The 15,212-nt window shown below is 46.4% G+C and overlaps 1 protein-coding gene across 1 annotated transcript in view; it reads right to left on the minus strand.

The window, feature by feature from the left end:
* Window positions 1-1,367: 1,367 nt before the first annotated feature.
* Window positions 1,368-15,212, minus strand: part of htr2cl1 (5-hydroxytryptamine (serotonin) receptor 2C, G protein-coupled-like 1) — a 41,899-nt gene continuing 28,054 nt past the window's right edge. Inside the window, exons 3-6 of the mRNA XM_056300625.1 lie at window positions 4,440-4,603; window positions 4,083-4,236; window positions 3,249-3,484; window positions 1,368-1,925 (exon numbers count right to left, since the gene is read on the minus strand). Coding sequence (XP_056156600.1) covers window positions 1,368-1,925; window positions 3,249-3,484; window positions 4,083-4,236; window positions 4,440-4,603 — 1,112 coding nt within the window. The remainder of the gene's footprint in view (window positions 1,926-3,248; window positions 3,485-4,082; window positions 4,237-4,439; window positions 4,604-15,212) is intronic.

A 15,212-nucleotide genomic window follows, 5' to 3' on the forward strand; every position in this document is an offset into this window, starting at 1 on the left:
TCTCTTCTACAAATGTAATCGTGCATGGAGAAGCGTGAGACTATTTGGGGGAAAGAAAAAGGGATCGGGGTGTAGGTTAGAGGAGAGGTGGTCATGGTAGAAAGGCCTGCACTTTTTATTTTATTTTTTTCAGTTCTTACAGTCAAGTCCCCCTTTTATTTCAATGAAAACAGACCACTGGGTGTTGTTCCCCTTATCATCCACTAGATATAGCTGTGACTCCATCAGAGGCCAGTGGTTGACCGTGCATTCCCCTATCTCAGTCCTCCAGACAAACCGTCTCACTGACGCTTCGCACAAGTTGATCCAGTGAAAAAAATCCCTTTGCTGTGGTCTGAACGGTTTTTTTCACTGTCCATTTAGACATGTTTTATTACTGTCTGTGGTGAGGCTTGCCCGGCAGAAAAAATAGATTTGGCTTGTCTTACTTGGTGTCTAGCCAATGCACATAAACCACAAACCAGACTGCATCGTGACTGTGAGTGAAGGCCTGACTTGCAGTCAGACACTGACTGACCCACCTACCCCACGGTCTGGGCAGAGAGCTCAGATTCTGTGATCGGCATTCTTGGTGGGACTGGAAGAGGGGCCACTTTACTTTTGACCCATGCGGCTATTTTCCTTACTCCTTCTCAGGGTCACTGGGGGGACACGGGCCTATTCCGGCATAATTGGCTGGCATTTCGTTACAGGGCATTTCCTATCTAGTATGTCACGGAAGAAAGAGAGAAAAAAAGTTCTTCCTTCAACCTGTCCACTCTTTTTCAGTCAGGATCTTCATTGGCACCTTGCTCCTCTGTAGATTCCACTTGAGATCTTACACCATTTGAGAGGTGTAAAATAAGGCCGTGCTATAGTCTTCGGCATCCGCCTCCTATTTATGTAGAGAAAACCAACATTTTGGCACGAGACACAGAAAAACTGCACTGAAAACTTGCTGAAACTTTAGTTTCCATTCCGTAAGGACAGTGTGAGGAGGTCTCTCTCTTTTTTTAATATTTTTTTTCTTTTTTTTTTTAGAAATTTTAAGTTTTCTCAGTTTAATTAGTGGGCTCCACTCATTACCCCTTTCTCGGACATGTCTCACCTTCCTCCCATAAACTTACTGCTTAACTAGCAGAGCTGAAATGGCTCTGACCCATGTGTTAATGAACGCGACTGACTCATGGGGGAAGGCTCTCCGTCTGAAGTTCCCAGCCCCCGACTCTGTGAGAGTACCCGCTCTTCTCCTCTACCTGCACATAGCGAGGGGAGGGACTTGGTTTAGGGTTCCATCCAGTCAAAACGCTACAGGTTCAGCCAATCAAAACACCCATGTACCGAGCATCGGAATTTGAAAGGTCCCGCCTTCCCACGGCGCGGCCCAATCAAACGCTGCTGGTGTGTTCCCTGTAGCTGACGAGCGACAGGTCCTGCTCAACTTCCGTCTCCGGCTCCGTCTCCGACAGCATTCCCGCGTTCTGCCATTCCGACAGGCTCTGCGACGTTCCCCCGGCTTGCGTGCCGTCGTCCGTCGTGTCCTCCGGGTCCACCGTCAGCCTCGTGCTGCCGTTGTCCCCCCTCCTGCCGTTGCGACAGTTACTGTTGCGGTCCACGCCCCCCTTCCCGCGCCCGCCAATGAGAAGCGGGGTCACGGTGTGTGACGGACACGGCGGGGGGACCAATAGGGTTTTGCAGTTCTGTCCGGCCACGGACCTGTACTGGCACCTGATGTAGTTGGAGAAGGCTCTCCTGTAGGTCCTGTTGAAGAGGGTGTACACCAGAGGGTTTACGCCGGAGGAGATGTAGCCCACCCACACGAAAACGTTGAGGAGCTCCGTGAGCACGGGCTCGTCGCAGGAGCTTCGGCACAGTACAAAGGTGACGTTGGTGATGAAGAAGGGACACCACATGACCAGGAAGAGGAAGAAGACAATTCCCAGGACCTAGGAGACGGGAGTAAACCGGAGATGAGAAGACTTTAGAAGAGGAGAAGGAAGGAAAGTGGTGGGAGTAAGGGGAGAGCTGAGCACAGGAAACGACAAAACAGAGGAGAATAGATCTGAGGAGCGGCGAACTGAGAGGAGGTGGAAAAAAAACAACTTTACACACGTTTTCTCGGGACAAATGACAATTACTGTTGGACGCTCTCCAGCTACACCTGCATCACAGATTGATTTTTTTTGTTTGCTTTTGAAATCGTCTTCGTGCCACTTTTACGGGTAATTTAATTTCCGAGACGACGCCTGTTCAAGTCGGTGACGCCTTCAGCTGTAACCCTCCAAACCCCTTTCCTTTGACCCTTCAGTTACACGTTTAACCAGGTGTGTGTTAGTTCACCAAACCATGCAGCTGTGAGTCACAAGTGAACATGATCGCAAAGGATGCTTAACAAGAATATCCCGGTAAAATCTTTACCCATCCTTCCCTTTTTTCTCTTTCTTGAATCGTTTTACTTTCAGACGCCCTCTCTGGGTGGCTAATGCATGGCTAATGCCTCCTCTCCACAGCATGGTCACACCCATATCTGCATATGAACCTGATCGTTAGTTTCGGTCATTATGCAACCGTATCGTACTGTATTGTTAATAAGGGTGGGGGTACCTGCAGTCAGCTGAGACTGAAGAGGTCACTTAGATGAGAGATAAAATGTATCTGTCAATAAACAATGTATCCAGATGAACAGATTCAACCTTCCTTGATTTTCGTACCTGGAGTATTGAGCATGCATCAAGACATTTGGGCGAACTGGACCTGGGTTTTCATATACCACAGGTATGCATTCATTCAACCCTACCCATGCAAGTTCGATACCTCCATCAAGTGTTTGTGTTGTGCCACACGGGAGGTTTCTTCGAATAACAACAAAACCCCTCGGCCCGGTCGGCTGCAACGTTTTTGAATGTAGAAATCTGGGGAGTCGGGGGGGGGGGGTGTGGCTGTTAGTCATTTAGTCTTTATGCAGTCACAACCATTCAGGAATCCCTGCTGATATGTACTGGTCATACCACGCTTCAGGAATGCCAAGCTATTACACACATCGCCCCTTAACAAATTTAGCGCTGCATCCAGAATGGTTTTTCCCAGCTCGCCCTTCCACCAGAGTGTCTAGACCTTGTTACAACGTGACTGTACCCCGAGTCGCCCTATGTCACTGTACGTTTTAAACTAAAATCTAGGTACATGGTTGGAGGTTATGTGTGGAGAAATTGCTCATCGCTTGGAACGCACTCTAGGGTCAACTCCATACTGCACTGGTTGCGTCTCACCTTAGAGGCCCGCCTCTCGTTCTTGATGGCCTGCATCATCCCCCGTCGCCCGTGGCAACCAGCCGGGTCGGACTTCCCCACCCCGGCGGCCGGCGAGCTCAGCTGAGAGGCAACCTCGGAACTCGGGATGATGCTGATGCTGTCCGACGGCGAGGCGCTCACCAACATGCTGGGCTCTGCCCCTTTCAGGCAACTCAGGGTGTTGCGTCTGCTCTGAGGGGGAGGGGCCGGTGCCTCTGTGGGGCGGGGTTAGAGGAGGAAGATGTTGAAATGAGGTTAAGTGGGCGGTGCATGAGAACATCCTCCGCCATGGAAGAGGTGGCATCCTGAATAAAACTTCAAGATGCAAGTAAACCATTTTATTTATTTATTTATTTATTGGCCACTTTAGGCTGGCTGCCCAGTTTACTTAGTGCCATGATCACTTAGCGCCCACACCTAAGTGTGGGTGGCAGTTTTATTAGTTGTTCCTATAACCCTTTTGGAAGACTTACACTGAAAAAAATACCACAAAAAAACAAGTGCTGGACAGAAAAAGTAGACAAATAAAAGACTGAAAGTTTAGAAAATTGAGGAAATAAAGTGTTCACACCTAGCATACTCTTCATCCAAAGATCAAGAATGGCTTACTTTATCGAAATACACGTTTTATGCTGCAATATTATTCCCACTTTTACCAGTAAGTTTTTTTTAAAGAACGTAGGAAGGGCCACATTTGTCAGTTTCCTTGTGTGAAAAGCAGAGTTAAGGTAATTGTACCAACGGCAACACGTTTCATCTGCTAAAGCCTTGATCAGAGATATCACACGAAACACAGCGGGGTGGAGGTGCTACCTTGCGAGTCTGGAGGGGAGATTGTGTTAATCTGAGGGATGTGGAAAGTGGCGGAGGGGGGCTGTAGCGTGTTCGGCGTGGCTGCCGGGTGCAAAGGCTGCTTGGAGGAAGCCTTTGCCTCATACAGGAAGACAGTGGCCTGCCTCTGGAGCACCTGGAGTACAAGGGGGGGAACAGAACAGAGCAGAAAAGTGGTTAAAAGTAAAAATAAGGTGATATAGCAAGAAAATAATGAAAGAAAAAACGGAAGCACAAAACAAGTATTTACACACTGCATGCATTGTGTTTTCACTCTCTTTTCTCTCTCTTTCTCTCTCTCTCACACACACACACACACACACACACACACACACACACCTGTATGGTGAGACAGTATGTCACCACCATAATGACCAACGGGATGAAGAAGGCCACAAAGGAGCCAATCAGCATGAAGCGTTTCTCGTTGAGAACACAGCTGCCATTGACAAAGACCTTGTCCTTGTTGTGGAGGCCAATGACCGGGATGGGCATAGATACACCTAGAGAGAGAGAGAGAGAGAGAGAGAGAGAGAGAGAGAGAGAGAGACAGACAGACAGACAGACAGACAGACAGACAGACAGACAGACAGGGAGGGAGGGAGGGAGGAGGGAGAACATGAGAGAGAGTAATGAGAGTAAAATGAATAGTAAAAGATGAAAGGAAATTGGTACGAGACAGAGAAGGGGTAAAAGAGCATGTAAAAAAGGAGGGCAAGAGAAAAAAAAGGAAGAGATAAAGGGGGGGGGGTTAAAGTTCAGAAATATTTCCAATGTGCCCTTGAGCAAGGCTCAGCATCTAACATTCAGGCTTTGCAACACTTGATGTAGTTTATCTAGTTGTTTATTTTTGCAGGGACAGCACACAATTAAAGAGTAATTGCACCAGAGCTAGCTAGCAACTAATTAACATGGGTTGTCCCTGGGCAAGTACACAGCAAATCACCACAGAACAGCAAATACACGACATAAAACAGCACAAGACAGGACAGTCCATCGGGTTTGGATGGACCCTCCCGGGAAAATCCCCCGGGACAGACATTTTACTAATGTGTTTTTGGCTAACAAGCAGACAGGTCAACAAGCTTGTTGAAGACCTTTACCAACACATACCACAGCATCAACACCTAAACCTCATGTTTAGAAGTGAGAATTTAGGGGCATCCGGGTAGTGTAGTGGTCTATTCCGTTGCCTACCAACACGGGGATCGCTGGTTCGAATCCCCGTGTTGCCTCCGGCTTGGTTGGTCATCCCTCCAGACACAATTGGCCGTGTCTGCGGGTGGGAAGCCGGATGTGGGTTTGTGTCCTGGTTGCTGCACTACTGCCTCCCCTGGTTGATCGGGGGTGCCTGGTCAGTGGGGAGGGGGAACTGGGGGGGAACTGGGGGGAATAGCCTGATCCTCCCACGCGCTACGTCCCCCTGGCGAAACTCCTCACTGTCGGGTGAAAAGAAGTGGCTGGCGACTCCACATGAGGAGGCACGTGGTACCATGCAGCCCTCCCCGGATCGGCAGAGGGGGTGGAGCAGCGACCAGGACGGCTCAGAAGAGCGGGGTAATTAGCCAAGCACAATTGGGGAGAGAAAGGGGGGAACCCCCCCCCCCCCAAAAAAAGAAAGACAAACAGCTGCTCCGCTGAAAGGCAGCTGTTTGTAACTGTTCGGCAGCGAGGAAGAAGACACGACAACATCTGTTAAAACACCAAGCATCTCTAGGATCTGGAGTGGTCAAGCACCACTGCCATTCTGTCCACAGTTATCACAAGTTAAACAAAAACCATGGTCTTTAAACACTTCCATGCAATGCTCCGAGGACGAGGACACGACGACTCGCCAACAACAGTAAAGGTCGCTGATATTGTGGCGACGGATAACGTTTGGGGTGACTGATCGACTGTTGAAAAGACGGCTCACAGTAGATCACAGCGGCACGTGTGCACACAACACACATACACACTTGCACATATGTGAATGCAAGAGCATTCACACACACACACACACACACACACAAACACACACAGATGCAATAATAGACTAGGACTTAGACTGCTTTTATTTGTCATTGCCTTGTATGTATGTCTTGTATACGCGGGAATGAAATTACGATTCACAAGGACCCCGGTGCCACATAAAAACAAACGACACACAATAACAATTAAAAACAAAAAGTGCGTTAAAAACAAGAATGACTTCACAGACCAGGGAGTAAGAAGGCGAACAAGTCCAGGTCTATAAGTGTTCAGGCTGTTGAGGAAGCTCACAGCCTGACGAATGAAACTGTTGCGTAGTCCGGTGGAGGCAGCACGGATGCTCCGGTACCTCCTGCCAGAGGGTAGGAGGGTGTAGTGGGTGTGGGAAGGGCGGGTGGGGTCTTTCACGATGCTAAGAGCCTTCCGGGGGGCACCGTGCATCCAAGATGGCCGGGATGGATGGGAGAGCAGTTCCTATGATCTTCCCAGCTGTCTTCACTCTCCGCTGCAGGGCTTTGCGGTCGGAGGCCTTGCAGTTCCCATGCCAGACAGTGATACAGCTGGTCAGACGCCCTCTATGGTGCCTCTGGAGAATGTGATGAGGATGAGTCGGGGGGGGTGGGGGGACTCGCCTTCTTCAGACACCGCAGGTAGAGAAGACACTGCTCGGCCTTCTGGGAGAGCAGTGATCTACTGTAGTAATCTACCCCAGTCTGATTCTCTGATTGCCTTGTGACCTGATATGACTTCTCATTCTGTCTGTCTCTCTGGTGTGTGTGTGTGTGTGTGTGTGTGTGTGTGTGTGTGTGTGTGTGTGTGTGTGTGTGTGTGTGTATGTGTGTGTGTCTGTGTACCCCATTCTTTCAGTTTATTCTCTCATTCTCTTTCTATGAAGAGGCCTGCTCCCTCTCGAACCTGCCATAGGTCAGATGTGAATCCCCCTACAGGAACAACTACAGATCTCCTATAGAGATGGGTGAACTTTGACCTTCCCCTTTAGCTTTTACTGATAAACCTCCTCTGCCTGTTTGAAAAACAAAAACAAAAAAAAAAAATAAGGAAGTCAATGCTTTGGGTGCAATTATATTTATTCCTGTGGGGATGTGTGTGGGTGTTTGATAGAGAGAAAACAAGAGAGAGGTGAGGGTCCTTTTTTATCAGATTTAATTGATTTTGAATTTTCCCCCAATTGTATCTGGCCAATTACTCCGCTCTTCTGATCCCTCTGCCGATCCCGGGGGGGTCCGCAGACTACCACAAGGCTCCTCTGATATATGTGGAGACGCCAGCCGCTTGCTCTCAACCGACAGTGAGCAGTTTCCCCAGGGGGGCATAGCGTGTGAGAGGATCACGCTATTACCCCCAGTTCCCCCTCCCCCCTGAACAGGCGCCACAACTGACCAGAGGAGGCGCTTGTGCAGCGACCAGGACACATACCCACATCCGGCTTCCTGCCCGCAGACACAGCCAATTGTGTCTGTACTGACACCAGACCAAGCCAGAGGTAACGCAGGGATTCGAACTGGCGATCCCTGTGTTGGTAGGCAACGGAACAGACCGCTACCCTACCCAGACGCCTTAATTGATCCTTTCGACTATTAACAGTACTTAGGAGCAGCCGATGGACATCTTCTGTCATCAGGACAGAGGAAGGAAGACAAGGAGGCTTGGTGGTGGAATGAGGTAGTACAGCAAAGTATACAGAGGAAGAGGTTGGCAAAGAAGAAGTGGGATAGTGAGAGAGATGAAGAAAGTAGACAGGAGTACAAGGAGATGCAGCGTAAAGCAAAGAGAGAGGTGGCAAAGGCAAAGGAAAAGGTGTATGGTGAGTTGTATGAGAGGTTAGACACTAAGGAAGGAGAAAAGGACTTGTAGCGATTGGCTAGACAGAGGGACCAAGCTGGGAAGGATGTGCAGCAGGTAAGGGCGATCAAGGATAGAGATGGAAATGTGCTGACAAGCAAGGAGAGTGTGCTGAGAAGGAGGAAGGAGTACTTTGAGGGGCTGATGAATGAAGAAAATGAGAGAGAGAGAAGGTTGGATGATGTGGGGATAGTGGATCAGGAAGTGCGGTGGATTAACAAGGAGGAAGTGAGGGCAGCTATGAAGAGGATGAAGAGTGGAAAGGCAGCTGGTCTTGATGACATACCTGTGGAGGCATGGAGGTGTTTAGGAGAGATGGCAGTGGGGTTTTAACTAGATTGTTTAACACAATCTTGGAAAGTGAGAGATTGCCTGAGGAGTGGATACCTTCTATCTGCGGAGTTACTCGATCTGGTACTGATGCAACTATCTGATATGAGGTCTGCAGCAACACTCAAATTGCAAAATGTTGGACATTATTTTCATTCATCACATCTCTTTGTACAAAGCGGGTCTTCTTTATTCACTCGATTTCAACTCATCCCTGATGAATGCAGCTTCTTTCAGGAATTACGTGACTGTGAGTGGCAAAGCAAATTAAAAGGACATCAATGACAGTGAACTACTATGACCGAATTAGGACTGAACAGTGTGAATATTGTTGCATCCCGCTTGCTATGGTTAGCTTGTCAAAAAACCGCCATACATGTCAAGTCTGGAGGTGAATTACTGTCCGTTTTATTCATGGAAAATTTGTTCTGTCAACACATCAATTTGTTTTATCGTGATATTAGCTTGCTTGAATAGTACTCTCTCTGTCTCGCTCTCGCTCTCTGTCTGTCTGTCTGTCTGTCTGTCTGTCTGTCTGTCTGTCTGTCTCTCAAGTATATTACGTATACAGGAACTAGAACTGCATTGCTGTGTGGGGGAATATCAACCTATTGCTCCCACATTAAGAGGGAGCAAGAATGGCACTAACATTGAAGTCAAAAGGTATGTGTTGCTGCACTGTGGAGAGAGGGTGCAAGGATATTTGACTGGATACTTCAGAGGTAATCCCTCGCATTGATTGCTTTTAGCCCCCCCCCCAATCATGTCAAGATATGGCAGTGGCTTCTGAGATGTGTTACCTCCGGCTTGGTCGGGTGTCTCTACAGACACAATTGGCCACGTTTGCGGGTTGGAAGCCGGATGTGGGCATGTGTCCTGGTCACTGCATTAGCGCCTCCTCTGGTCAGTCAGGGCGCCTGTTTGGGGGGGGGGACTGGGGGGAATAGCGTGATCCTCCCATGCGTTACGTCCCCCTGGTGAAACTCCCCACTGTCAGGTGAAAAGAAGCGGCTGGTGACGCCACATGTATCGGAGGAGGCATGTGGTACCATGCAGCCCTCCCCGGATCGGCAGAGGGGGTGGAGCAGCAACCGGGACGGCTCGGAAGAGTGGGGTAATTGGGGAGAAAAAGGGGAAAATATATAAAAAAGGAATAAAATAAAAAAGGACAGAATTGTAGATGAGAAACACGACTATCATTTTAATGCTAACGTGTTGAGGACTTGGTGAATTTGTGTTCGGTGTACTTATTCTGCATGTTTTCAGTAAGCATCAGGCTTATGAGGGCATATTTCACTAAAGCCCTGCAAGCAGCTAGTTGGGGGGAGGTGGTATAATCCATCAGAAGGGATTAGCAGAGGGGTGAGCACCAAGTTTTTCAGATTTCAGACTGTACTTGAAACTTTTAGACTTCGATTCTTTATTGTCAAGGGATTTTAAGGGTTTTCAAGTGTTTAAACGTTGGCTTGACACACATCAGGTCACCTTGAACCGCTGAGATCTTGATTGCATAAAATCTCACGGCAGGGTCCTCCACACAAGACAGTTTTTGTTGCTCTTGACACAGTATTGAATTATACAACTGCCAACACATACCGCTGATATAAATAGCCATGATTTTTCCTATAACAACTAAGTCTAACCTTGGCTTGTTTCTCTTTTTGCTGGAGTCACACTGGAACCAAACCAAAAACCGTCGAGATTTATTTGAACCCTGATCCAAACACAACAGGTGTTAATTGGAAACTAGAAGAGTGCACTCAGTAGAGTGCAGGACCCCGCCAGGCATATCGCCCCCTCTCTTGTGCTCGGACTTAGACGAAAAACCAGCTGAGGAGTAACAAAGAGATGTCCTTGATCATACAGTCATAACTGTGCGCAAAAAATAAGAGGGGCTGACTGGCCCAGTACTATGCACTATGTGAGATGAGCAGCTGACTGATACACACACACACACACACACACACACACACACAGACCGAAAAAACAGTGTTTTTCCTGCCATTATAAGACTTTTGCCCAGCGGCCAAGTCGATTGAACGGGAAATATGGGGGAAAAAAAGTTTTTAACATGCAGCGCTCGAGCTAAAAAATCTACCTGGTAAAAATGTTTTGCCCGTCAGTCTGTGGATGTGCAGCCTCCTAGATGGACCTTTGCACAAAAGCAACCAAGTCTAATATGAACTTGCACTTTCCAAAAGGAAAAGATTTGCTCCGCGACCATTTTGGTCTAACCCTGTCTTTTTTTTTCATCATATAATAAAGCTGGGTAAACCGTTTACACCGCACACGCGTGACTCACATCTACGGTTGACTCAGATTGGGCAGTGACTATGCAACACTTCCTGTTTGAACTGCAACCTAGTTCAAGTTGTGCCTGTATAACTTTTACATTTTATGCACTCTCAGAATGCACTCTCAGGATGTCTCATTTCATTGGTCTGCTTAAATGATTAATTAAGCACCCAAATGTGTTTCACCCGAGTCTGTTACCTGCTTGACTTAACCAATGCAGCTGGGGGTTCACTTACTTTTGCACATACACTAATTCCATGTTTCATGTAGTTTTTGGGCTACTTAAACAAGTCCCACTAAACAAGTACATGCAACTGATAAACATATATCTGACATTTCATACATGAAAACTGGTGATGATAGAGTAAGAAAATCATGGTAAAACAACAGAAAAATCTAAACTGCTCAAGGGGTTCACATACTTTCAAGCAGCACTGTATATATATCAAGATAGATGTACAAAAAACTTAATACATAGCATTACAAGCTTGTTTCGTGCATCGCGCACTCATTGGCAGCTGATGAGTGCATGATGCATGAAACAAGCTTGTACTGCTATGTATTAAAAAAAATTTTTTCTACATCTATGTCGATATTCCGCTCCTCATTTTTTGAGCACTTTTATCAACAACATTGATGGTTTCTGGGGGAAAAAAGCTATATATATATATATATATATATATGACATAACTTTGTTAAAAGAAACACTCAATGATAGAGAAAGGGCTCAACAAGTAAGGAGCAAAATAATCCATATTAATAATCCAAATAATCTGGATTATATATATATATATATATATATATATATTCATGTGTATGTACAGTAGTAATGTGTACAGGTGCCAGTTTGTGCTTAGTATGTGCCTTTGCACGTGTTTGTATGAGAGCATGTATGTGTGTGCAGTCTAGTATCAACATATATATTTGTGCTGTTTTTCTTTGGTATATGCATATCTTTGTAACATGTGTGTGAGTGTTTTTGTGGTGTTCGTGCATGCGTGCGTGCATGTGTTCGTGTGTGTGTGTGTTTGTGTTTGTGTGTGTGCGCAACGTGTTTGGCTAGCCGCCTGTACACTCTGCGCCGTTGCCAGTCCTTGTGAGAGTGCTTATAACCTTTTTGACTATGTGTGTGTGTGTGTGTGTGTGCGTGTGTGTGTGTGTGTGTGTGTGTGTGTGTGCACAAACCACACGACGTCCTCATCCATTCCCATAAAGGCCACAAAATGACATCAGCACAAGCCTGGGGTCAGATAGTGAGACTATAAAGCTTCGACTATAAAGTCGACATTCCTTCAGCATTTTCCTCAGAAGTCGAGTGCTCTGCTAACAACTCGCCGACCCCTGGGGAGCACTACATGGCAAAGACATCTCGCTAACAAGGTAAGGTGGGAGGGGATGGAGGCAGAAAGGTCCAAACTGCATGGAAGTCGAGACGGCAAAAAGAAAAACTGCAGCTGCTTTTCATCATGATCTTTTTTTTTTCTTTCCCAGAGCCGAGCCCAGCATGTTTAACTCAGCGGCCAAGTGTGCATGTTGAAAAGTGGATGTGACTGTCTGTGTTTATGTGTCTATGTCGCCATCTCTGTATATCAATAATAGTGCTAATGATAGTATAAATCTTACTTCAGCCATTTTTGAAAGAAAGCTATAAATGTGCTTTAAATTGAGTAAAACAGAATCCATGAAAAACTAAAGCCTAGCACAACAGAAATATACTACTATTACTACTACTGCTAAGACTAAGACTAATAATAAAGATAATAATAATGACAATAATAATAATAATAGTGATAATATAATGACAGTGATAACAATAATAATAATGATAATAAAGAAGAAGATAGATGTCTACGAACCACCTACAATCGAAGAAGTCGAGGAGTTCTGGAGTAAGATCTGGGAGAACAACAAAAGACACAATGAGGGAGCTACATGGATCCAGCAACAACAGGATCAATACAAACACATAGAGAACCAAGAATGTTCAGACATCAACACCACTGAGACCACTGCTGCCATCAACAAGACCAGCAACTGGAAGGCACCAGGGATAGACAGAATTGCCAATTTCTGGATCAAGGCCCTGCCCAGCATCCACGAAGACCTCACATGGGCCTACAATGACATCATCAAGAATCAAAAGAAATGCCCCAACTGGCTCACATGGGGAACCACGTACCTGCTCCCGAAGACAGAGGAGACACAGAACCCAAAAAAATTACAGACCCATCACCTGCCTACCAACAATGTACAAGATCATCACCTCCATCACCACAGAGAGGACCTATAGCTTCCTCGACAAAAACAGCTTGTTACAAGCAGAACAGAAAGGACGTAAGAAAGGTAGCTACGGATGCAAGGACCAGCTACTCATCAATAAAGCCATATTGCAAGAAGTCAAATCGAAGAAAAAGAACTTGTCAACAGCATGGATTGACTACAGGAAGACATTTGTCAGCATGCCACAGTCCTGGATACAGAAGAGCCTCAAAATCTACAGAATCTACCCAACAACGGTCAAATTCATCACGGAGAGCATGAAGACCTGGCAGACCACCCTGAATCTCCATCATGCAGAGGGGTCATTAACATTGAGACCGATCAACATCAGAAGCAGAATCGTCCAAGGGGACTCAATATCACCACTGTTCTTCTGCCTAGCACTAGCGCCACTCAGCAATCTACTGAATAACAGCAGCTATGGGTACAAATCACAGCATGGAAAACTGATCCACCTGTTCTAAACTGATGACCTCAAGACGTTTACCAAGGACAACAATCAGGAGAAGGGTCTACTCACCATCATCAAGACCTTCAGCGACGACATCAAGATGGAATTCGGAATCGACAAGTGTGCCAAAGCCACTTTCAAGAAAGGAAGACTTACTAAGATTGCAGACTTATACCTTGACACTGACACCGTAATCAAAGAGCTAGACCAAGGTGGCACATACAAGTACCTAGGATTGAATGAAGGGGGTGGCATACAACACTCAACCATGAAGGAGAAGATCTGGAAAGAGTACCACAGGAGAGTGCATATGGTACTGAAGAGCGAACTTAATGCGGCTAACAGAATTGAAGCTATCAACACCCTAGTGATATCTGTAGTGACATAAAGCTTCAACACAATCAATTGGAAACTGAACGACATCAAGAAACTAGACACAAAGACAAGAAAGATGCTGACCATGGAGAAGATGCACCACCCGAAAGCAGACGTCGACAGGCTGTACCTTCCAAGAGCTTCAGGAGAACGAGGCCTAGTCCAACTCAAACTGAACTTCAAGACTACCACTATCGGGCTGGATGCATACCTGACAAAAACAGATGACCCAATCCTTCGAATAGTAAAGCATCAGGTCTACTCCACCAATAAAGAAGTTACACACAATTTAAGAAAGAGCTTGATGTCCCAGAAACCCCACCAGAAGAAAATGAGGCAAATACCATCTACGCCAAACAAGTGAAGCAGAAGGCAAAAACATGGCCAGCAGCAACTGCAAAAAACCTGGGAGGACAAAGCAATGCACGGGAAGTACCCAAAAAGAATGAAAGATGCAGATGTGGACCAACAAAAGACACACCAGTGGCTGAGGAGCACTGGACTGAAAGCAGAGACAAAGGGCCCGATAATTGCTGCACAAGACCAGAGCCTGGCAACCAGAGCCTATCACCACCGCATCATCAAAGATGGAACAGACGCAAAATGCAGAATCTGTGGAATGTACGAAGAAACCATCGACCACATTGTCTCAGGCTGCCTAGAACTGGCAAAGACCGAGTACATATACAGGCACAACAAGGCAGCAGCATACCTGCACTGGAAGATCTGCAGGAGTTACAAGATCAAGACAACTTAAAAGTGGTACGAACATCAGCCAAAAACGGTCACTGAGAACAATGATGTCACCATCCTCTGGGACATGCCCATCCACACTGACAGAGCGATAAAAGCCAACAAGCCCGACATCGTTATCAAGGATAGGAAGGAAAAGAGGTGCATGCTCATTGACATGGCAATACCATCTGAAAAAAACACCTCTGTGAAAGTCACAGAGAAGCTGACCAAGTACAAAGACCTGGAGATTGAAATCAACAGGATGAGGGGTATGAAGACCGAAACAACACCAGTGGTCATTGGAGCTCTAGGACTCATGAAGAAGGGAATGGAAAAGTTCACCAACCGTATCCCAGGCAACATCAACATCCATGCAGTCCAGAAGATCGCCCTACTCGAAACAGCCCACATATTACGATGAGTACTGTCAATCAAGTGACATCTGCCCTACAGTGCCTCAGGTCCATAGTGTGGACCCGGCTCTACAGGATGTAAAACAAGAAACACAAAAGAAATAATAATAATAATAATTCTTGGCACCAGTCATGCTCATATTGTGGTACACAGAACGCCCCTTGATGGCTAATGAGACTGGAAATTTGTTGGCTTCTCTGAAAAAGTGGCAACACCAAATCAAACCATACACCTACTATATAATCTCAGTATAATCATATTATCATAGCATAGTGTTGGAGGTGCAACTATATTTGTCAGCAAAGAAATTCAAGTATATGTGTCCTTTTTACTTTTGTCATTGTAATAATCCATTGGAGGTGTGTGTGTGTGTGTGTGTGTGTGCATGTGCCCTGTGC

Source organism: Lampris incognitus, chromosome 20 (genome assembly GCF_029633865.1).
Source record: "Lampris incognitus isolate fLamInc1 chromosome 20, fLamInc1.hap2, whole genome shotgun sequence".
Classification (NCBI taxonomy): Eukaryota; Metazoa; Chordata; class Actinopteri; order Lampriformes; family Lampridae; genus Lampris; species Lampris incognitus.